Genomic DNA, 21,346 nt, shown 5'->3' with positions numbered 1-21,346 from the left:
AGAAGAAGAAGAAGAAGAAGAAGAAGAAGAAGAAGAAGAAGAAGAAGAAGAAGAAGAAGAAGAAGAAGAAGAAGAAGAAGAAGAAGAAGAAGAAGCTGCAAACCAAATATACATCGGTGGAGAAGTTTTTAGAGATTGACGATCATCTTTATACTCAGCAACTTAGATATGTTGATACCTTGATAATTTGCTCGTTGCATTCGCTTTCCCAATTCGGCAGAATTGCTGACTCTTTTGGCGTGCTTATAATTCCGCGCTCTGTGCTGTATACAAGTTGTTCCACCAGTTACATAGGTATTGCCTAGGCGGTATGTCCAATGCTGTGATCCAAACCAAATACTATCTTGGAACCTGCAAAGAATCAAACACAACACACCCTACTGAAGAGATATGCTGCCTCCCGTAGAGTCAAGTGTATTGGCTTCTAATCCCAGCTTCGATGTGCTGTATCGCGACCTTTGCACGAACAAGCTCAATGTAGACGGGACTACCAGGACCGACGCGAAGCAATATAAAGAGCGCGAATCATTCAATGAAGTAACGAAGCTGCATTCCCGATGGCGACAAAATTTTGGCTGACGCTTCAGCAAAGGACCTACGCAGAGCTCGCATATTGGTTGCGAAGAAGAATCTGATCCAGACGTACCTGCCGGCGACGGCATCGAAGCAAAATGAGTATCCAGACGAGGTCCGCCCCCAATCTCATAGGCATAGCATTTTCGCAAGCAGCTTACCGTCCTGTCCTCATAGCTGCGAGAATTGATTACCGTGATCACTGCAATATTGAGCTCAAATATCACAGATGATGACGCCGATTTACTTCTAGACGACGTGGAAAAGTTCAAGGTGAGATACAAATCTGTGCTTCTAATTGTGCATATATGGACAATACATTAATGAAATACCGATTCAGGCGAACATCACCTTTCTGTCGGGCTCGCTATCAAGATCAATAGCTGATGATCTCAACCTCCTCGCACGCGTCGCTTTTCCAGAGGCCGATTCCGTAATGCGTCAACTCATCCCCTCAGTAGCGAAACTCCGACATGACACTGCAGACTCCAAGGCAAACCTCGCAGCCACTCGGCTCGAGCTAGCCCAGGAAGCGGCCGACGTGCATGCGATGCAGCGCAAAGTGATCGAGACCAGTATCCGCATCCTCGAACAGACCATTCACGGATCCGTCTCGCGCAATACCAAAGCGAAAGCCGATTATCTTGCGACTTTCGCCGAAGGCATGAACAAGAAGCTTCAACTGCAGCATAACCAGCTCTTGAACACCGCCTATGCACCGGAGATGCAGGAAGCGCTGGAGACACGCACCACACAGCTTGAGCGCGAGAAACTGATACTCCAGCGCAAGGTGCGGGAGGCGAACGAACGGCTTGCCGAATATACGCGATCGAAACCACTCTCCGAGCTGGGACGGGATTATGCTGACATTCGAGCGGAGATTGAGAAAGTTCGGCAGGATTTGACGAAGCTGGGCATATCGTGAAGGATGATTCCGAGCGAAGATTACTTCGTGCGGTGGAGTACCCTCGCGGCTCCAGCAGTCAACCTGAACTTTGCAATTTCCCGGCTCATTCAAAAATCGGTGACTCTTCCATTGTAGCTCCAATCGCCCTGCCAGCGCAGAGGATCATTCTTGGGCCCTCCAACCTCGCCCGTTTGAGGGTTCACCTCTCCCTCAAACTCTGGCGCCGCACCTCTGCGCACATTGGGATGCAGCTCTTCTCCATCTCCTTTTGCAACCACTCGCGCCTTCTCGCGCAACTGCTCCAGCATCTTCTCTGTCTCCGGCGATCTCGTGCTGTTCATTTGCGTCTCTGCTGTGTCGACGACCTCGACCTTAGCGGCTTCAGCAACCGGCTCGATCTGACGTGGCGTGCTGAAAGCACCAGTAGATGACTGTTGCAGCTTCTCGAAGATTTCCTGGTCTTCTTTGGGAAGGCGAGGTGGCGCAGGCCCGGTTGACCATCTGCTTGGCCTGGCAATGGTGGTTGTGAAATTGCGAGAGAAGTAGCCTGCACGCATATTCCACGTGGCTGCAGCGATGGATCGCATGTTGGCCATTTTCTGATGGAGGGTTTCGGTGGTGTAACTATTTTATCGATGGATCGTGTCGTGCATGCTCAACTATATAGAATTATTACAACTCTACTTAGATACCTGGATGTGCACTCAATCGTGGCGTCACACAAATCAAATATGGCCCGTGCACCGGCTGGATCTGGCTGCATTTGCCTCCTCTCTTACGTCCCTCCAGATTCACAGGTGCCAATCGAACAACTTCCGGTGCTCACATTGCATCACACGTGAGGGAGGCAATGTGCGAGGCAACGTTAGAACTACATTACAGACCTGTTGATGGTCATGTGCGAGAATGCAGTGACAAGTATACGTCGCCTTTGACAAGCGTGTATAAAATACCTGAACGGTCGTGACATCATGTCTCATTATTGTAGAAACAAGATTCATTAATCTTTCTTGGTCCGCGACGTTGTCCTCGACAAGCTTGAACTTCCTCTCAAGGTTCGTCTGCGTCTGGCCTCCAGAAACGCGAAGGCCTGGGCCACACACGCTTGTAAAGACTGATGGCCACGGAGTCCAGAGGGTTGATCTTACCATCGAACGTTGCCTTGAAATAACCGTGAGTTCCCAGTGCCTCCTTAATATGTCCACTGCGACCACGTTTCGTCCATAATTCCAACGCACGGAAGTACGCAATATCTTCCTGATTGAAGAACATGTATCGGACTGTGACCACCTTCCTGTGGATTTTATAAGGATGGCCGGTGAGGGTGATTCGTTTGGCAATGACACGGCCAGTGGAAGGAGGGAGCAAGGTCCCTGTTGCGATCAATTGCAGGCTGGTGCCCTCAGTATCCAACCGTATGGCCTGAGCGAGATCTTCAATCTCATCACTGGCTGGTTTTGAGTTGCTCGTCTTGAAGAAGAGGCATGGCACGCTACCCCACGTCATAGGGCCGATGAAGGTGGCCACGGCAGTGCGCCCTGGATGCAAATAGCGATCAAATTTGTGCACATTGTTCGGAGTGTTTCCCAATTGGCTGAAAAGTGGGTTGATAACGAGTCGTCGTGGACCACACTGTAGGATGAGCTCCTCCTTACTCCTGAGCGGTGTAGGATAATTGGAAGATAATGACATGGAAACGTTGATGGAAGTGCGTTTGTGTTCGTGTTTCAGCAACGAGAACAACGACATTGGCCGAGGAAGAGAGGCAACCTCTTGCTGTTGCTTTTCCGACAATATCAGGTGGACTTTGACCCGAGTACCAGGCTTTACACCCCCGTTGAGTGACTCCTTCAGGACGCGATTCTTGGCCGCTTTATAGTCCGCAATTTCTAAGAGACGACTCCATTCTTCTGGCTCATACGGCTTATCTTCTTCCATCTCCCACGCGCTTGTTCTGAGATTCTTCAAGCCACGGTATCTCGCCAGTCGCTCTCGAGCAAGTACCCCTGGATGAAGCTCGATCTCGTCGGGGAACTCGAGATCTTCTTCTGCTTCTTCGCGCCGTTGCCTTCTGTAGGCTTCTAGTTGGTCTGCTTCCTCCTCTGGCGCGGGATCTAAGAATGCTTCGCTCTGTGGATACTCAGAAGGACCACCGTACTCTGTTGGCTCCTGCATCACGTTGTCAAAGTGCCCGTCGGCCGGACCTAATGCAGTAGAGTCGGCATCCGGTTCAAGCTCATCGTCGTCATCTACGTCTTCCATGTCAGATCCTGAATCAGACATGTCGCCGAGATACCAGGCTGCTTGATACTTGCTAGTCCCTTTCGGCAAACGCTTCGGTGCATTGGAATCATTCGGCTCATCATCGTCAAAGTAGTGATGATCGTCGAGTAGGACAGCTTTCCGTTCTGAAGGCGCAACGGATACAGCCATTGTGTCGTCCATAGTCGCTTCTTCAGGAGCAAGCTCTGCCAGATCATCCTGTTCCTCAGAGGGCTCCTCAAGCAATTCCTGCTCTGCAGTTGCATCTATGGCCATGGTGTCCGTTGCTGGCTTGTTTAGAATTCGTGTGAGTGGCGCAGCAGATATTTTTGCGATCTGGAAATCGCCCCATTCGCCAACCTGGACAAGTCTGTCTGCTTTCAAGCCTCGCCCCCTTACAACTCCCGTCACCACAGTCTCGCCGTTCTCGGTATTGAACTCTTCAACAAGCATCCAGCTTCTATCCTCTCGCCAGCGGATTCCCTTCGGGGTCAGTGTGCAGAGACTGCGCATGACGTTACTGCAATCTTGACGACTGCTCAAATCATGAAGCTTTTCCTGCGCAGCGAAGAAGTGGGTAATGTAGCTCTTGAGGCTTTTGGAGACGTCAGGTCTCCGCTTTGCTGGCTCGATTGTGTTCAGACCATAGATACCCGTCAACACAGTGGACACGCCCTGCGATTCAACACAGCGCAAAATCCGTTCGCCTTTTTCATCGACTTCTTTGTGTGCGCTGAGTGCGAGGAGCACAAAATCAGCCATCCTGCAAGCATCTAGACAAGATAGTAGGTCGCGGGCTGGGGTCAGATACTGAACGCGCTGTTTGAAGCGCGGGATCTCCACCCTCCAAGGCCCGGATGCCGAGTCTCGCGTGTCCTCAACATCAACGCTTGAGTTCAGTGTCTTGACTATCTCGTCCTGCTTCACATCATCACAAAGGGGTATGATAGCGATAATTCTTGGCGCTCCATCTCTGCCAGCAAACAATGAGCCCTCTTCCTCTTTACGAGCGTGATGATTGATCCGTCGCTGCTTGGCTCTATTCTTACGATCGAATTTCGACATGACTTGCTGATGCGGTGTCTTTCGGGAGCCACCTTCGAATGCCTCAACTTTGCCCTTGGCCTGATTTTTGAGGGCCGACTTGGACGCGTGGCGAGTCTTGAAAGATTTGTTGACCGTTTTCGTTGTTGAACGATGGTGATGTTGAGTGGCGGTGGCCGCCATTTTAGCACGCCTCTGGCCGTCACCACCAGCCTTGAAACGGAAAGGAAGTGAGTTCTCCAGAATTTCGGATTGCTGCTCCGCTCCAATATCAGGTTCGAGTAGCTGAATGTCAAAGCCTGTCGCACTGTCTTGGTAAAGTAAAGGGTGATCAACACTGCAAAAAATGACAATTGCGATCCGCAAGAACCCTTTATCGATAAGATGATGTCCTCTGAAAAATCCGAAATCTTGGCGGGCTTTTTCCTCTCGGGCCGCAGACAGGATGGCACAAAGAGGAGGGGCATTCCCGCCCGACCTGCGCAAAATACAAATTACAGTAAACTGCCGCTACTTGAGAGGCACTCATTGAGGGAGATTCCCAGCAAATTTACATGAATTGTTTCACGCACGTCATCAAGGTTGCCGACGTGCACGTCAATGAACCAAACGCGTCGTCGTCCTGAGTGAGACTGGAATTCAACCGACCACATATCTTCTACCCTTGTATTAGTACTATGTGGTATTCTACTCATTGCATATGGATGAATATGATGAGCGATGTATGTGCAATTCAATAAATATTAACGTGACTGGTGATTGCCCAGCTATCGCCTCAGGTCTCGCTCGGCATACAGTATGATGACACTGATGCGCATCATGGCTGATGAACAAAGCCGATAATGCCGAACTGAAGCATATAGAGAAGCAATTCCGATTCCGGAAGATTGCCGGAGGGAAGTCTTGATATCTGCGCCGCTTTGTGTTCCTTGCTTTGGACCGAAACCAGAGTACAGTTGCTCCTACACATCGTTGACGTTACGTCTGCTCGTGAACGACGCCAACATGTCGACCAAGCTCGAGTCGGTGTATGAGCTGAGATGCTCCTGTAATGACTATCCATGGGGAAAGAAGGGAAAGGAATCTCTAGCTGCTAAATTGTGCGAACAGCAACATGGATGGACTGGGGACGGCCCTGACAGTGTGTTCAAGATCGACGACAGCAAAGCTTACGCAGAGATGTGGATGGGTACATACCCCGAGTTGCCTTCATATATTGCAGGTACCGGAGAAGATCTCCAAGACGTGTTGGATAGATATTCGAAAGAGCTCGTCGGCGAGGAGACGCTGAAGAAATTTGGTCATTCCAAGCTGCCATACTTACCTAAAGTACTTTCCATCAGCAAGGCACTCCCGTTACAAGTCCATCCGAACAAGGAGCTGGCCGCAAAGCTGCACAAGGAAGATCCGGAGCAATTCACTGATCCCAACCATAAGCCAGAAATTGCTATAGCATTGTCGAAATTTGAGGCCTTCTGCGGCTTCAAGCCAACTCAGGACATTGCCGATCTTCTCACCATTGAGGCTTTGCACAAATTTCTCCCAGAAGGGAGCACAAAGGGCAAAATCGATAACGACCAGTTGAAGACTGTGGTGGGAAATATACTCAAGGCCGATGACAAGACCATTCGCGATACCTACACTGCCATTACCAAACTACCTGGCTCTGCTTTTGGCAAGTATGACTTTATCCCGAGCCTGGCGCCTCGCTTGGCTGAACAATACTCCGAGGCCGACCCCGGTACCCTTGTAGCCTTGATTACAATGAATTACCTTGTGCTGGAACCTGGGGAGAGCATCTATATCCCAGCGGATGGAATACACGCGTACCTTTCCGGAGACATCATCGAGTGTATGGCTCGAAGCAACAACGTGCTCAATACCGGCTTCTGTCCTCGAGCCGAGCGCAACAGCGTTGATCTCTTTTGCTCTACTCTGACCTTCTCCCCACATTCGATCGAGGAGTGTATGCTCCGGCCCAAGTCATACCATCGAAGCAAGAACGGGAAAACGAAATTATTTGCTCCGCCCATGAGCGAATTTGACATGCTAGAGACCACGCTGAAAACCGGCGAGCACGAGACTTTGGGCGCGGCAGGAGGACCGAGCATTCTGCTCGCTACCAAGGGCGATGTCGTGTTGAAGGCAAGCGGCAAGTCTTACAACGTTACTGAAGGCTCAGTATACTTCATCGCCCCCAAAGTTGAGCTCGAATTGGAAGGAACGTCGTCAGCGCAGCTACATATTGCGTTTGTTGAGGGCAGCACAAAGTGAATGAGTAGCGACAGATATAAGGCCCATGGCGTAAGCGCTTTGACTCGAATCATTATATTTCGTCAGTTCTATGGATGATGCCTGATTATGTCCTGCGAGTGTAAACTTAGCGCAACAACCTGAGCACGTGCCATCTTTAAAATGTAATGAATTGCTTGACTTGTCTTATATCATTGACTTTTGATCCTGCACGCTGAGATTTCCCAGTCCATCTTGGGTGCTCTTAACGGTCGCATTGTCGGTATCTTGTCCCGGCGACGGCCCTGCTGACCTCTTTTGTTTTTGCTGCCACATGGAGGTCGCCTTCTGATATGCGCCGCTCGCGCTGGCTCCAGCCGAAATCAGCTGGTCCTGTGCCCACCCGACCTGAAAATGCTTATTAGCCATGCGTGCTTAAAGTTGTTCACTGTTCGCCGGACTGTACTCACATAGCTGCGCTCGTTCTGCTGTGCGATGTCTTTCTCAAGCGCATTGATGGCGTCTTCAGAAATATCCTTCTCACTGCCAGCAGTCGAAGCACCCTTCGCTAACTCCTTTTGCTCATCGTTGGCACGATCCCGTGCTTCCTTGGCCTCCTGCTCCTTAAGAGCAGCCTTCTCCAAAGCGAGCTCCTCTGGATCGATGTTCTCAAACCCTATCCTATCCAAGATCGTACCATTGAGGAAACGGTAGCTAGTATGGCCGCTCACGATATCACTGACATCCACATTTTCAACCCCAGCCACACCCTGGATTGCCTGAAGCCCTGCAATGCCGTACTGGATGCTTTGACTTCGATAGAGAAATCCAAGAATGTAGTCTTTAGTGCTGTAGACATTCACCACTCTCCCTGAAACGACGCTGCGGATTTTCCGCCAGTCTGCCGAGGCTGACGATGCAGGTGTGCCAACGAAGACCACAGATTCAACGAGTCCAAAAGCCTTACGCTCTGCGAGCTTCTGTAGGCATGTGTAGATGACCTTGCCCCCCAGACTGTACCCGATCAGAGTAACAGGGCGCTCTCCTTGCGCTTTGTTGATCAGCGCATCCGCGAGAACCTCTCCAGCTTTGATTGCACGAAAGTGCGCAACACTAAAAGGGTTGTCAATAACACGTCCGACTTTCAGTAATGCTAGCGGCCAGAGACCAGCGGTCAAGCTGGCAAAAACTGTGCGCTTGATGATCTCGGACTTGGCGTATCCCCATGCGAATGATTTGACCATGCTTGTCATCGCGTTTCCGAGGCCCATGAGCGATTCTAGTTCGAAGCGAAGTGCAAAGGTCTCAATATCGGTACCGAGCACCCTCCAGGGCTCATACACCTCCTTGGGATTGGTCAGCCACCCGCTGACACCAATGGCGACTCGTAAACGTCGGGTTTCGTTGGTAGCCTTAATTGCTGCAGTGGGCGCTCGCACCGGCACAAATGCGAAGTCCTCGACCTCGCGCGCGTACTGATCCATCATCTGGGACGTCATACGCCCACCGTACGCACCGAAAAGACCACCAACAAGGATCGAGCTACCGGCAAGGGTGCCTAGATAACCTGCGGCAGCCGTAGCTCCCAAGCCCAGGCCTCCCATCACGCTACCGACACCGGCTGCAAGCAATGGAGCTGCAAGACCGCCAGTGACACCGATCAGCGCTGCGCCTGCAACGGCGGCGAGACCGACCTGCCATTTGCGAGAGCCCTGATTGTCGTCTGCCCGCTTCTTGGTCTCGTTGTCGGCATTCAAGTTCTCGGCTGCAGTGAGTAGGCCGCGCGCAATCTTGTTCTCGTCCGAGGTCGCTAAATATATCGGCAGGTCTAGGGAAACCGTGAGGCGCAAGAGTAGGATTCGAGACGGGGCTTGATAATGCTCGAGACTCAAGAGGAGAAGTAAGATCGAATGGACAATTAATGCTCGTTTGGCTTCTGGGAGTTCCCTAAGCGTGTTCTCCACTGGAGGGTACAGCTTTCGCAGAGCAATTTGGATATTCTCATCATGGTGAGATTTGTCTTGCTCCAGAGCTGCGCTTGTAGATGTTGGTACTTCCCCAACGCTTGATGTTGTTTCTTGCTGTTGTGAGTCGTTCGCATCCCGCGCGTTGACTACCTCACCAATCCGTTGGATGACGCTCGAATGCCACTCCTCAAAGTGTCTCAGAGCTGCCGCTTTGAGACTTTGCATAGATGCAGCGTTGATTTCTTGCTCGCGGCTCGCAAGCTCCTTGGCCGACTTTTCCTGCCGGATCATGTCCGAGTTTGCGACCACTTCGCTCGCAGATGGCGCAGTAGTATCGTCGATATCGACGAGCTTTTCCACCTGTTCGCCTGTCTGAGTTGCGTCGAAGACATCGACGATCGACTGGTGCATGGCTTGCATGCAGTCCGCCACGAGCAGAGTCAATGCACTGCGCTGCTCGGAGATCCTCAGGACAGTCGTAAGCGATTGTCCATCCTCTCCTTGACTATTCTGTTTGCCTGCACCAGGACCGGCACCAGTGGCCCAAGGGACGTTTTTGAACATGCTGTGTGGAGGGGTGCGCCTCAGAAGAAGCGGCTATGTCTCGTGATGTGGTTGTTGGGGTTGGGATTGTGACTGAGGTGATCCTTCGACCGCCTCTGTTTGCATTAAGATCACATTGCAAAAGAGCAGCTGGATGTTCTACCAGCTAAAGTAGATTTACTCATCGATTGCACTGCATTTGTCTGTAGCGGCACGCTTGATGCCTCGACAGTGACGTCAGCAGGGATAATGCGATATTTCCTGAAGTCGACCTGTGTAGATCTCCAGCTATAAATTTCTCCCGAGGCTCGCTTTCTCTGCGAATAATACTGCGCCAACAAACCTCGAAACCGACGACATAAAACATAGGTGATGTGCGAAATTCAAGTCGAGTAACCAGACATAGATTGCGGGCATTACTTTTGAGCTGGCTAAGTAAACGGATAGGATGCCGAATGGTTATTGTGGAAATAGTGAATGTCTCGAAACAAACGGACAACGAGAATGTTATTGAGGGCAGTCGGCGGCGCCTGCTTCCTTTCACCATCGGCTTTTGGTGCCCCGAGCCCGATGTCCGTGCTGCTGCTGCCGCCGCCGCTGCTTGCTGCTGCAACGCAATCCGACCCCAACGTTATTCCAATCATGCCACCATTACAGGATGCTGCGTTGTATCGAGTTTGATTTACAGTATTAGTGGGCAACCCTGAGTGTGTTGTTCACCACGATTGCTTGCGTGTATCGCCCGAACACTCGAAGCTCGTCCGGGCGACAAATCTTGCATACTTATTATTTGAAGCCAGAATGGACAGTGCCCAGGCGAAACGCATTGTGGCCCCTGTCACAGAGTCCGACTCTCCTCTTACTCAACAGACCAGGCCCGATGTCTTTGAACCCAAAGTAGTCGAGCTGTACCGCAGATTGTTCAGGGTGTGTCTTGATTCTCCCAATAGATCAAGTTTGTCAACACTAAAAGGCGCATCTGACCCCACCCACTGCAGGAAGTCGACGATGACGAAAAAACCGAAGGCTTCTGGCGGACCTTCTTCCTGTTAAAACCTGAGGTTGATGCGCTTCGAGAGATCCTAGCTAGTACCGACGGGGATTACCTGCTTCATGTCCAGGTATTTGATGCTCGACCTCGCCAACGGACAAGTGTCATAAAGCTCACAAGTCCCAGCACCAACCTCAACAACTACTGCTTGCAGCGGTGTCACATATCAAGGAAGGCGTTGCACCATCAGACGAACATGCTCTTGATGTAAGAGAAGACTCCATGCAAACGTAAATGGCCATCCGGTTTATGACTTAGACCCTCACAGTTTTTTTCACGGTCATCTTGGCCAAGAAATTTCCAAATACCAGCTCTGACTTGATTGAAGTGCTAGCTGGTCTAGATCATGTCGATTCGGTCTTCTCAGAGCTGGTCACCACTCTTGACAATGCCATCAAAGACGGTCGCACCGGTAAGCCGAATTGAGCAATTGTCGAACGATATTTTCTGATTATATCCAAGTCGAGGTGCGCCACAAAGCCGTCAGCACGGCCATAGCGGTTGTTTCAGGAGGGTATCAGACTGCTCTCGTATCGTACTTTATCCACCGCGACCTCTTCCCTGCTCTGATGAAGGTATGTTAAACTGACAGACATGCAATCCGGGATAGAATTGACACATGGTAGCTGATACATCAGCTGGACAATGCCCTCCAAGCTGCGAAGCCATTACTACTGACTGGCCTGCTGGCGAACTACAATAAGTTTGAAGTCCACAATCAATACCGCGTCCGTTTCGCAGACTTCGTGAATGAGGAAACGATGGCACGCGTCGTGCGCAGCATCTCATGGACTACAATATTGCTTCGCGAGAAGTACGTTGCAATTCAAGACGATGTCCCGGCGGGTTGGGCAGTGAGCATTGGCAGTACGCTGTCATATGTCGGTCTTTCGTCTATCACTGGCGCAAAGCCACCCGTGCCAGCTTTGACCGAAGAACAGCAAAAAGAATTGTTTGCAGAACAGTAAGTTCGCTTCACAAACCCCATAGAGTGTAACTGATCAAAGTTGTCGCGCAGACCGAGTTCAGAGGCGGCCATCCTGTTGACCTTATTCGACTTTGTGCTTGCAAACAAATTGTTCTGCCAACATTTCGTCACAATGCCCGGAGATGAAAAGGGACAGGCGACACCATTCAGCAACTTCGTCTCTTTCTCCTCATACCTATGCCAGCATGCATATCGCAATTCGCGGGCTGCATCCTACGCTTACCTGAGTATACTTATTCTCCTGATACTGGTGGAAGATGTAACGATCATGCGATTGCTTTGCGAGACTTCTTCCCAGGTTCGACTGTGTCGACAGAGACCACCGTATCTCCCTTTGGTGAAAGCTGATCGGCCCTACATTTCGGCGACATTGGATGTTCTTGTCGATGGGCTCAACCACAATCTGAAGAAGCGTCTAGACACGAAGTTTTACGTGCAGATAATCACCACCATCACACGGACTTTGACGTTCCTCATCAAGACCCGTAACAAGCTGTATTATCACTGGGCGGAACTTTGGCGATCGTTGCTGTCATTCACGCGCTTTCTGACGGTATACGCCGACGACTTGAAGTCCTTAGTAGATACCGAGGAGCTCGTCCAAAGCCTCGTCAACCTGCTTGCATTATCGCTAACCAATGGCGAGACCTTCGTACCGACGGCTGGAGACTACGACGATTTGTTCTACAAGTTGGTTGAATCAGGCGAGGCTCTCGTCAAATTTCGAGACGCATATTCTATCAGCAGACCAGGCGACACTAGCCCGATGAACACCCTGATCGGAGTGTCTGAACACTACCAGGAGCTCATTAAGGCACAAAAGGGCAAGGGTCGGCACATCAGTCCGCGGGAAGTCACGAGAATAATCCAGCAGGGCTACGAAACACTGTCACTGGACATCACCGAGGGGCTAGATCACGTTGAGTTGTTCCGTGAAGTCGATCACAAAACAGAGCTCAAGAAGATTGCGCGGGTATCCGTTGCAGATGCCGTGACCCTGATGACTTAATGCTCTGGCTTTGGCCATCTATGTCTCGAATTGGAGGGTCATGACCAGCCTACGGCATATGAGCGATAGCTGGTCGCCGATGCCGTATCACCGCGAGCTACGACGCGTCCGGACATCCAGAGCTTCCGATACGACGTTGAATGCCCATTGCACACAAGCTGTCAGGTCGGATGCTGCGTCGGAGGGAACAGCTTCAATCTGGAGATCATGCAGCATTTGATCATTGTACTTTCCTTCCACATTGCCTTCGCGAAATAGGAATGCGTGGTCAGCCACGTAATTTGGCCATACAATCTGGTCGACATAGCCTGGAGGATCCTTCCAGAAACCCTCGAGGGTGACATAGCCACTCCTCGCTTCCCTTCGTGCTTTACAGGTGGAGTGATCGGCTCGCAGAAACATCTTGACATCGAAAGCATCACGTACGGACTTCATGCCCTCGGAATAGAGGAGAAAGCCGTCGATGATGGCAATTGGCGGGGCATCAGCGTACATCCACCGACTAGCACTCCATCTCAGGTCATCAATGACCGTCTGATCGACCTTGACTTCCCCGACCGAATTCTTGTCCTCTTTCGAGTCGAGGTCAGGTGGAGACGTGCCGTGCTGCCGGATATATGCTAGTGCTTCTTCCAACGCCGGAATGTTGATAGATTCCAGACAATCCCAATCTGCCACTCCGGCTTTGACCGGAATCTCAGTGTCCGGCTTGTAGAAATCGTCTTCGTGAAGCACGAACGTCCGGGGAAAGATGTCCCGCAGTAGACGTGCGATTGTGGTCTTGCCTGAAGATGACACGCCCGAGAGGCCCACCAACAGAACATTGTTGTCGGCCATGACAGCTGTCCAGCTGCTCCGTCTTTGTCGATGCCCAGATTGAGTTTGTTTACTCGGGGCAGCGAGATAGTTCAATTCAGCTGATGGAATAGTGAGTGCCGCGTTATTATGTGCAACGCATCTGCTGCGACGAGGAGGGACCTGCGACACATTCAGAAGCGACCAGTTGATATGTTCAGCACAGGACTGATATCTGATGAGCCGCTTGTCACCCACACAAATCTACAATCGAACTAGACAGGTCTGGAGACGGATCCAAACCCTGGAAGCCTGAACTCATTAATAATAATTTGGTGCATGCCAGGTGATACGGTGCAGAGCTGCAGAATGCAAACAGCCCGAGTCAGCCCAGAACTTCTCGCAGCACGGACCGTGCCCTCTTCCCGCCCGGCTTTGTCCTGTCGCTGCTAATACAATTCTGCAAGCAGCCAGTACGTGCATGCCTACATTACAATATATCCTTCTTCATCTCGAGCTTCCGCGATCGAGTGCTTCTTGGAATCGGACTCGGTGTCTTCCAAGTCTCTCAGCTGCCATCAACAACAGGCGGTCGCCAGTCGCCTTTGGAAACCGCGCGTCACCTTCCATACGCCTCTTGTCACACCGCCATTGCGTTTTACCATCCTTTTCCTTCACCTGTCGTCGCACATCGCTATGGCTCAACCTCCGGATATTTCGCAGATTCTGGCGAGACTGGGTATGCGCATGCTTCTCTCCTCTTGGATCGGTGCCATTCGCTAATATCTAGGTCAGCTCAACAACAGTCCAGCGGTGGGCCTCCACAGTCGTCGACACCGCAACAGCATATTCCTCACCCACTCCCCGGATATGCCCCAGGTGGGATGCCTGGCGCGCCGCCCGGTGTGCTACCGCCAATGCCTTCATATCTACCCCAACCATCAAGCACTGGAAGTGTCGACTTGAGCGCCATCAAACCTGTGAGCAGTGGTTCTATGAACATCGCAGATGCTATAGCAAAGGCACGGAACATCGCTGCAGACCACGGCATCTCTCACTCAGGTATGCGCACGATCAGAAAGCATCTCATCTGTCGCATACAGTACTGATCCATTATTTAGCGTCGAATCGCAACGACCCACGATCCGGTGGCCGCCGATCGCGATCACGCTCTCCACGGCGCAACTCCCAAAATGCTAATCCTTATCGTGATGAGAGAAGAGAAGAGCCGCGCCGAGGCGCTTTCCGCCGAACACCGTCGCCTGATAGATCTGGTTTCAGGGGAAGCCGCGACCCTCCGATCGGATTTCGCGCAAACGATGGTGACACGGAAACTATTCGCGTCAAATCTGCACTTGTGGGCCTGATCATCGGACGTAACGGAGAGAACCTGAGAAAGGTCGAGTCTGAGACTGGAGCGCGAGTACAATTCATCCAAGCCAAGGATTCACATGTGACCGAGCGCCAGTGCACTATCAGTGGACCTCTGCGCGCAAGGGAAAGTGCAAAGGAAGCAATCTTCCGGGTGATCGACGAGAACGGTGGGTCCTCCTCACAAGAAAAAGGAGCATACACAGCAGGCATGCCGGGACGAGCCAAGGTCAATTTGCCTGCCCTCCGAGAGGGTGAGGCTAGCACTCAGGTCATGGTCCCGGACAAGACGGTCGGCTTGATCATTGGTCGAGGGGGCGAGACGATCAAGGACCTTCAAGAACGTAGCGGTTGCCACGTCAATATCGTGGGCGAGAACAAGAGCGTCAATGGGCTTCGTCCTGTCAATCTTATCGGCAGCGAGCAGGCTACAGCGATTGCCAAGGAGCTCATCTTGGAGATTGTCGAGAGCGACAACAAAGGAGGCGCGCCTGCTAGTGCAGGAGCTGCCTCGCGGGACCGACCTTTCGACACCAGCAACCAGAACCGCAGCGTGAGCAGCGGCGGCGGAGGACGCGACCATGTCGAAAAAACCATCCAAGTCCCATCGGAAGCTGTCGGTATGATTATCGGTAAAGGCGGCGAGACCATCAAAGAGATGCAGCGCGCGTCGTCGTGCAAGATTAACGTGAATCAACCCAAGCCACCGGACATCACCCGCAACATCGACCTTTCTGGCACGGTACGAGCAATGGAAGATGCAGAGCGGATGATTTGGGAAAAGGTCGAGACTGTCCGACAACGCGACGCTGCGGCTGGTCGCCCGCATGGACGTGACCAGGGTGCCAGCCAATACGACGCATACTCACAGCCCCAACAGCCCTCCGCCGGATATGGACAGTATTATGGTGCCTCTAGTGCCGGCCAGGCAGCACCCCAGTCCTCGGCATACCAGATGCCTGGGCAACAGGCTGGACCCACGGGACAACAATCTTCGAGTGACCAAAATGCCTCTGAACAATATGCGCAATGGTATGCGCAATGGTACGCATCCCAGCTGGCCAACCTCCAAGGCCAGCCTGGTGCGAATGCTGGAGCGCAGTGAGCCTTGCCTAGTGGTGATGCTGAACGTATCGTGACGACGATGATACCCGCCGTGATGGAATGCTTCAAGTCTTGATGTCCGTTCGTTCGACCGTTGAAGACTGCGTCATTCACACCTCACCGTAATGATTCATACGACGTGCCCGCATGACTGTCATCTGATGTTGTGACCAAGCTCCAAGGGTGGAGGGTTCTCATGTGCCAACATGCTTTCAAAATTGACCAGGAAAACATCTCGTCGAAGTGGTGATGGTATCTGTCAGTTCAAAGTCCTGATTTGCATGTTCGTATGCGTTGCAGTGCTTTGGTACGTGCGATCGCGGGCTATTACCCGAAGCTCAGGCTGGCTATGAAGTCGCTGATTAGGTTGCTTGCTGCCTACAGTTCTCGTCTGCACAATGTTCGTTATTAGGGCGAAGAGCCGCCGGCAAGCGATCTCGCGGTCCAGTCATCGAAGTTCTTTTGACATGAAGGACAGTGGCGATGTTGAGGAATCGAGCACGAGTGCTGTCCTGCTACCGTCGGAAATACTTGGTTGACAGACCTGCGCTGAATATGTTACCACTCGACGTCAGATCATGAGTTGTGACACGTTCGAAGCTGGATCACCGAGCAAATGTGAAATAAGGCGATGAACGATGTGAAAGGTGTAGATAGTGGTCCCCTCGGCACTATCATCATACTGTCTACTTGTCAGACGGCAAGACAGCTTTTGAGTCGCCTAGCAGGAGGTCAAATATTTCGCTTCCCCTATCGGAATTGTGTCGTATGCTCCCAAAGTGACCTCCTCTGTTCATCCGCTATATTCATTCCGCACGACATCATGTAGAGCCTCCATCTACTGGGAAAGTGCACCCTCACTGGAGAGTCCAGCGCCATGGTTTGTTGGTCGGAAAGGCGCAGTCGGTTTTCCTTTGCCCTCTTGTGCGTTTCGAATTATGCATTGCACGCTGGCGTATAGTTCTGAAACAACAGAACAGGACTTAGGTACCTAGGGAGGCATTGAGTTCGTCCAGGACTGTAGCTGTGAGGTCACCAATGCCCTAACAGCAAAATTCCCCGGCCCGCGACCACTGATGCAGGAGGCGGGCGGGCGCACGTGAAATTCCATGCAACGCGTCAAGCCTGAGGAGTTCCAGCTCGGGTCTGGCTGCAACGGTGATCTCGAGCTTCAGGCTTCTGGATTGAATCCCACAGCGACAGCACACACCACCAATTTGCCCACGGCCTGGCCATGCGGATACGAGAAGCAGCCCGAACAGGTGCGCGGTCAAGAAGATGAGCGTTCCAGCGCTTCTCACGGGTCAGAAGATCGAGCTGAACGACGGCCGCTTTGGTATCATACGGTTCATAGGCTCAACGACATTTCAAACTGGCGAGTGGATCGGCGTCGAGCTTGAAGAGGCGAGCGGTAAGAATGATGGCTCCGTCCAGGGGCAGCGGTACTTTCGCTGCGAACCCAACCATGGAATCTTCTGCAGGGCCTCGGGCATCAATCGCGTGTTGGAAGAACCCAGACCGAAGCCGAAGACTGTGAACACTGCTGCGGCCGCCGTCAGAGCTCGTCCGAGCAGCGTATACGCGCCGACAAATGGCACAAGGAGACAAACGCTGCAAGGCGAGGGGCCCGGGAGAAGGTCTAGTGCAATCATTGGCACCCCGACACCAGCGGGCAGACTCGCAAGTGGCATACGGTCTCCGACCAAGTCTCCCACGAAACAGCTAGGATCCAATGGACCAGCCAGTACATCTACGTCGAGGACGAATACCCCACCAGTCGCAGGCAGGCGGCCTGGAGCTGCCATCCTGGGCAGGGGCAGCAGCGGTGTAGGCCCAACCTCGACTGCAGCTAAGAGGTCGTCCATTGTGCCATCTACTCTGTCACACAAACCGCCCAGACCTTCGTTAGCCAATCCTGCAGTGGCAGCAAGAGCAGCGCCATCCCGACCTTCTCGCGTCCGCTCCGGAACGCTGCACACGGAGTCTCGTCCGAGCGATGCAGACCAATCTCATTCAGCTGCCGAAGACTCCAGCACAAACGAGGGAAGCGAACAAAATGGCACGCTTTCCCCGCGCAACATCGCAGACCCCTATGTCAACCATCGCCGCATGCAGAGCGTGGAGGAAAGCAATCGCCCCAACTTTGCGCCACCACCCATTCCTCCAGAGCCTCCAGAGACCAGTGATCGGTCAGTCAGATCCCGCCGACCATCCTCGCCGACAGCTGCTTCTATACATTCTCAGCGCACCATCAGAAGTTCTGCTGCGTCGAATCGTCTGATCGAAGATCTCGAGACCAAAGTCCGATTGCTTGAGCGAAAGCGTCTAGAGGATCGCGAGCTCAAGCAGGAGCTGGAGAAAGCACAACAGGAACGCGACCATTGCAAGGGTATAATCGAGAAGCTTCAGAGCAAATATAGGCCACAGCAACAGGAGCTCGAGAAGCTCAAAAGGGAGCATGCGGTGCTGGAGCAGACTGCGAAGGATATTGAGGAACTTCGTGCCGATCATGAACAAGAGATGGAGTCAGCCCTCCTAGATCGAGAGGTTGCAGAGGAAACAGCAGAGTGCCTCAAAGCGGACTTGGAAATCCTCCGTGGCAAGAATGAAGAGATGCAGGAAGAGCTCGAGGTTTTGCGGGAGGAAAGTGAAGAGATGAATCGAGATATGAGCCCCGAGGAGCGGGCAAGCACCGGTTGGATTCAGCTGCAGAACAACAATGAGCGGCTCAAAGAAGCACTACTTAGCTTGCGCGACTTGACGAGAGAGAATGAGGCTGAATTAAAGGAGCAAATCGGTAGTTTGGAAGATCAGGTAAAGGAGTTCGATGCGCTGAAGAGAGAAATCGAGGAATCCAAGGAGAAGCTCTTGAAAAGCGAAGCTGACACAATCGACCTGCGACAACAACTCGAAGTAGCCATGAATGCCGAAGAGATGATTGAACAACTCACCGAGGACAACATGAACCTGCGTGACCGAGTCAATGAATTCAAAGGCGCTATCGAGGACCTCGAGAGTCTGAGAGAGTTGAATGACGAGTTGGAGCTCAATCATATAGAGGCTGAAAAGCAGCTGCAAGAGGAGATTGACTTCAAAGACAGTCTGCTTCTCGATCGCGAGCGAACCGCTAAGGAACAACAGGCCGCTCTTGACGAAGCAGACTACAATATTGGTCGTTTCCGAGACCTCGTCAGGCAGCTGACAAGCGATTTGCAAGACCTCGAGGCGAGCAAGCAGATCTCTGAGTCCGAGGCTGCAGAACTGTCCAACAAGTCGAAGGCGATGGTTGATCTCAACCAGAGGCTGCAATCCAGCGCTGCGAAGACGCAAGTTAAGACCATCGATTTGGAGCTTCGTAAACTTGACGCCATGGAGGCCTCGGAACATCTCTCAATCGTTCAGCTCTTCCTTCCGGAATCCTTCCAGGACGAGCGAGACAGCGTCTTGGCGTTCTTGCGGTTCAAGCGAGTTCAGTTCAAAGCGACACTGGTGCATGATTTCATCAAAGAGCGAATTGCATCATTTGGAGCTCGGGGAGACGACGAGGATATCTTTGCCGCCTGTGATGCCATGGATCAGCTTGTCTGGATCGCCGCAATGTCCGAGCGATTCGTCAACTCGGTCAGCAGCTGCAGCATTGATGAATTTTCTCAATTCGGCAGTGCACTTTATGAATTGGAAGTGGTGGAGCGGACGCTCAACGATTACATAGATGGCTTGCGCCGCGACGATCTGCGAGAAGCCGATATGACCGTGCGTCTCAGACGCTCCATTGAAGTGTTGACACATCTGGCCTCGCTGCATATTCGCGACAGTTTAGCGGACCACACCGATCACTTGTATATGCGGACACTTTGCTTGCAAAGTCATCTGGAGACCTCCATTTCTGCGCTGATGCTCACGCACATGCTTATGGAAAAGCATATGCCCACAAAAGGCGACTACACGGAGGATTCGGAGCAGGATGAGGACTTTTCTGACGCGAATTTGATAATGCAGCGACTCAAGTCCGTGATCGAGCTCGCACGGAGCGCAAAGGTAATTTCTGGAAAGACGCATCGCGCGCTGTTCGATCTTCAAACACGGTCGTTAACTCTCGAACAATCACTTGCGGAACCGTTTGAGAACGTGGAGAAGGTTGCTGCGGAGATTTCGAATTACACGCGGCAGAGTGGAGCATCTCTGCACAGCATCTTGCACCACGAAGAGCACTCCGATGTCCTATCTCCGTTGGAGGTCGCTGGTGTCCTTTCACGCACAGCCTCAAGTGTTTTCTCTCTTTCGGTGTCGGAAGCTGGACCATACGTGACACTTGCAGGACGGCTTCGTGATATTGGCTCACTTCTCTCCGAAGTCTCCTTGCTCCCCACTGATCTCGACAACACAATAGAATTCGAACGGTCCTCGGCACCGTGGATTGCCCGTGCTGAACAGCTAAGTCAAACCAAGATTGTGTCCATCGACACAGCGGCCGAGCTGGCTCGTGTCCGTGAGTCTGTACGAGAGCGTGATACAATGCTCAAGGGCAAAGAAGCCGAGCTCGAGGAGCAAAGCGTCCGAATTGAGATGCTTGAAGCACGCATGAAAGATGCAAGCAAGCGATCGGCAAGAATCGCCGAACTCGAACGCGCCCTCCATGAAGCTAACGAAGCCGAGAAAGTCGCCAAGAACGACCTACTTCAAGCACGCCATGAAGCTCAGCGCGACGTGGATATGGCTCGCAGCGAGATGACTCGAATTGTGGAAGAGCACGGTCAGCTGGGTCACGCCGAAGAGCTTGACGGAAACGCCGTCGGCGCCAATGCGCGACACGTCATGAAGCGTCAAGAGCACAAGATCCTAGGTCTTGAGGGCGCTATCCGTTTCCTCAAAGAAGAAAATTTCCGACTCCGCCTCCCGTCTCCAGATGCCCCTGTGTCAGTCGCGACCTCTATGGACTGGTTGCATGCGCCCCTGCAAACGCCCACTCACCCTCGTCAGAAGCAATTTCAAACCTTGCAGCGCAAGGGCGCAAATGTGCTCGAGCAGATGCTTGAGCTCGCCTCACGACCTCATGTGGTGGACCTGACCGCTTTGCCTGAGAACAAATTAGCCTGGCGGCCCGCAAAGGAAAGCAGCCGATGGAGGGTCGAGCGGAGGAACGAGGAATGGCTTGATTGGAAACAATGGCGAGAAGATCTCGTTCGGCAGGCTCAATCTTCAAGACCAGGCTATGCTGCCATGCAACCAAGGGCCGGTATTGCTGTACCTGTCTAGTGTTGTTGCCATCGCACACTTGAGGTCGATCTGCATGGATCGTACCGACGATATGTCCTTTAGCGTTTCTGAGAGATCACAATGGATACCCATCAATGCATCGTTATTTTGTCACCATTGGTGTATGACGAAATGAAATTTGCCCCGTCCTAATTGATTCACCTACAGCTATTAATGAAACGATGTGTGAAAGAGCCTTCCACCCGCTAAAGGCGCCCAATTTGACCAATCTTTATCAAGCATA

The 21,346-nt window shown here is 52.2% G+C and overlaps 11 protein-coding genes across 11 annotated transcripts in view; 6 read left to right on the top strand and 5 right to left on the bottom strand.

The window, feature by feature from the left end:
• The window catches only part of K489DRAFT_382073 (FAD/NAD(P)-binding domain-containing protein), a 2,558-nt gene extending 2,461 nt beyond the window's left edge, over positions 1-97 (top strand). The window contains exon 2 of the mRNA XM_033605285.1: positions 69-97. The gene's annotated coding sequence lies outside the window, so the exon portion shown is untranslated. The remainder of the gene's footprint in view (positions 1-68) is intronic.
• A 194-nt stretch (positions 98-291) lies between these two features.
• On the top strand, positions 292-920 carry K489DRAFT_263301 (uncharacterized protein). Its single transcript, XM_033600061.1, has 3 exons — positions 292-537; positions 593-846; positions 914-920. The coding sequence occupies exons 1-2, from the start codon at positions 391-393 to the stop codon at positions 761-763; spliced, it is 318 nt and encodes a 105-aa protein (XP_033458065.1). The 5' UTR covers positions 292-390; the 3' UTR covers positions 764-846; positions 914-920.
• On the top strand, positions 834-1,612 carry K489DRAFT_263289 (uncharacterized protein). The gene is made up of 2 exons (XM_033600060.1): positions 834-846; positions 914-1,612. Exon 2 carries the CDS (start codon positions 1,010-1,012, stop codon positions 1,496-1,498), a length of 489 nt encoding a protein of 162 aa, XP_033458064.1. The 5' UTR covers positions 834-846; positions 914-1,009; the 3' UTR covers positions 1,499-1,612.
• On the bottom strand, positions 1,588-2,037 carry K489DRAFT_389749 (DUF1674-domain-containing protein; the record flags this gene model as incomplete). Its single annotated transcript, XM_033606539.1, has 1 exon — positions 1,588-2,037. One exon carries the CDS (start codon positions 2,035-2,037, stop codon positions 1,588-1,590), a length of 450 nt encoding a protein of 149 aa, XP_033458063.1.
• Positions 2,038-2,530: 493 nt separating this feature from the next.
• Positions 2,531-5,363, bottom strand: K489DRAFT_371982 (DUF663-domain-containing protein; the record flags this gene model as incomplete). Its single annotated transcript, XM_033603286.1, has 2 exons — positions 2,531-5,264; positions 5,359-5,363. 2 exons carry the CDS (start codon positions 5,361-5,363, stop codon positions 2,531-2,533), a joined length of 2,739 nt encoding a protein of 912 aa, XP_033458062.1.
• Positions 5,364-5,791: 428 nt separating this feature from the next.
• K489DRAFT_395502 (mannose-6-phosphate isomerase) lies at positions 5,792-7,060 on the top strand (the record flags this gene model as incomplete). The annotated part of the gene is made up of 1 exon (XM_033606845.1): positions 5,792-7,060. The coding sequence occupies one exon, from the start codon at positions 5,792-5,794 to the stop codon at positions 7,058-7,060; it is 1,269 nt and encodes a 422-aa protein (XP_033458061.1).
• A 27-nt stretch (positions 7,061-7,087) lies between these two features.
• Positions 7,088-9,969, bottom strand: K489DRAFT_341609 (DUF726-domain-containing protein). The gene is made up of 2 exons (XM_033602286.1): positions 7,489-9,969; positions 7,088-7,426 (listed from the first exon to the last, which is right to left on the bottom strand). The coding sequence occupies exons 1-2, from the start codon at positions 9,547-9,549 to the stop codon at positions 7,226-7,228; spliced, it is 2,262 nt and encodes a 753-aa protein (XP_033458060.1). The 5' UTR covers positions 9,550-9,969; the 3' UTR covers positions 7,088-7,225.
• Positions 9,630-10,162, bottom strand: K489DRAFT_263262 (uncharacterized protein). Its single transcript, XM_033600059.1, has one exon. The coding sequence runs from the start codon at positions 10,073-10,075 to the stop codon at positions 9,710-9,712; it is 366 nt and encodes a 121-aa protein (XP_033458059.1). The 5' UTR covers positions 10,076-10,162; the 3' UTR covers positions 9,630-9,709.
• A 167-nt stretch (positions 10,163-10,329) lies between these two features.
• Positions 10,330-12,576, top strand: K489DRAFT_322705 (DUF1741-domain-containing protein; the record flags this gene model as incomplete). The annotated part of the gene is made up of 7 exons (XM_033601640.1): positions 10,330-10,455; positions 10,527-10,643; positions 10,700-10,786; positions 10,838-10,991; positions 11,042-11,154; positions 11,206-11,543; positions 11,598-12,576. The coding sequence occupies 7 exons, from the start codon at positions 10,330-10,332 to the stop codon at positions 12,574-12,576; spliced, it is 1,914 nt and encodes a 637-aa protein (XP_033458058.1).
• Positions 12,577-12,663: 87 nt separating this feature from the next.
• Positions 12,664-13,413, bottom strand: K489DRAFT_411432 (P-loop containing nucleoside triphosphate hydrolase protein; the record flags this gene model as incomplete). The annotated part of the gene is made up of 1 exon (XM_033607802.1): positions 12,664-13,413. One exon carries the CDS (start codon positions 13,411-13,413, stop codon positions 12,664-12,666), a length of 750 nt encoding a protein of 249 aa, XP_033458057.1.
• Positions 13,414-14,067: 654 nt separating this feature from the next.
• On the top strand, positions 14,068-21,102 carry K489DRAFT_322675 (uncharacterized protein; the record flags this gene model as incomplete). The annotated part of the gene is made up of 5 exons (XM_033601639.1): positions 14,068-14,110; positions 14,167-14,433; positions 14,475-15,843; positions 16,678-16,774; positions 17,125-21,102. 5 exons carry the CDS (start codon positions 14,068-14,070, stop codon positions 21,100-21,102), a joined length of 5,754 nt encoding a protein of 1,917 aa, XP_033458056.1.
• Between the last annotated feature and the right edge of the window lie 244 nt (positions 21,103-21,346).

Source organism: Dissoconium aciculare (assembly GCF_010015565.1).
Source record: "Dissoconium aciculare CBS 342.82 unplaced genomic scaffold K489scaffold_9, whole genome shotgun sequence".
Classification (NCBI taxonomy): domain Eukaryota; kingdom Fungi; phylum Ascomycota; class Dothideomycetes; order Mycosphaerellales; family Dissoconiaceae; genus Dissoconium; species Dissoconium aciculare.
The sequence above is the reverse complement of the archived record's forward strand: the minus strand, read 5'-3'. Positions and strand labels throughout refer to the sequence as shown.

What these genes read in the sequence shown, in the direction of transcription:
- K489DRAFT_263301 (XM_033600061.1), top strand. Translation starts at nt 391, where the DNA reads ATGCTGCCTCCCGTAGAGTCAAGTGTATTGGCTTCTAATCCCAGCTTC. An exon ending in AGCGCGAATCATTCAATGAA is followed by an intron (nt 538 to 592) that starts GTAACGAAGCTG and finishes GCTTCAGCAAAG; the next exon opens with GACCTACGCAGAGCTCGCAT.
- K489DRAFT_263262 (XM_033600059.1), bottom strand. Translation starts at nt 10,075, where the DNA reads ATGGTGAAAGGAAGCAGGCGCCGCCGACTGCCCTCAATAACATTCTCG.
- K489DRAFT_341609 (XM_033602286.1), bottom strand. Translation starts at nt 9,549, where the DNA reads ATGTTCAAAAACGTCCCTTGGGCCACTGGTGCCGGTCCTGGTGCAGGC. An exon ending in AGCAGAACGAGCGCAGCTAT is followed by an intron (nt 7,427 to 7,488) that starts GTGAGTACAGTC and finishes AAGCATTTTCAG; the next exon opens with GTCGGGTGGGCACAGGACCA.
- K489DRAFT_263289 (XM_033600060.1), top strand. Translation starts at nt 1,010, where the DNA reads ATGCGTCAACTCATCCCCTCAGTAGCGAAACTCCGACATGACACTGCA.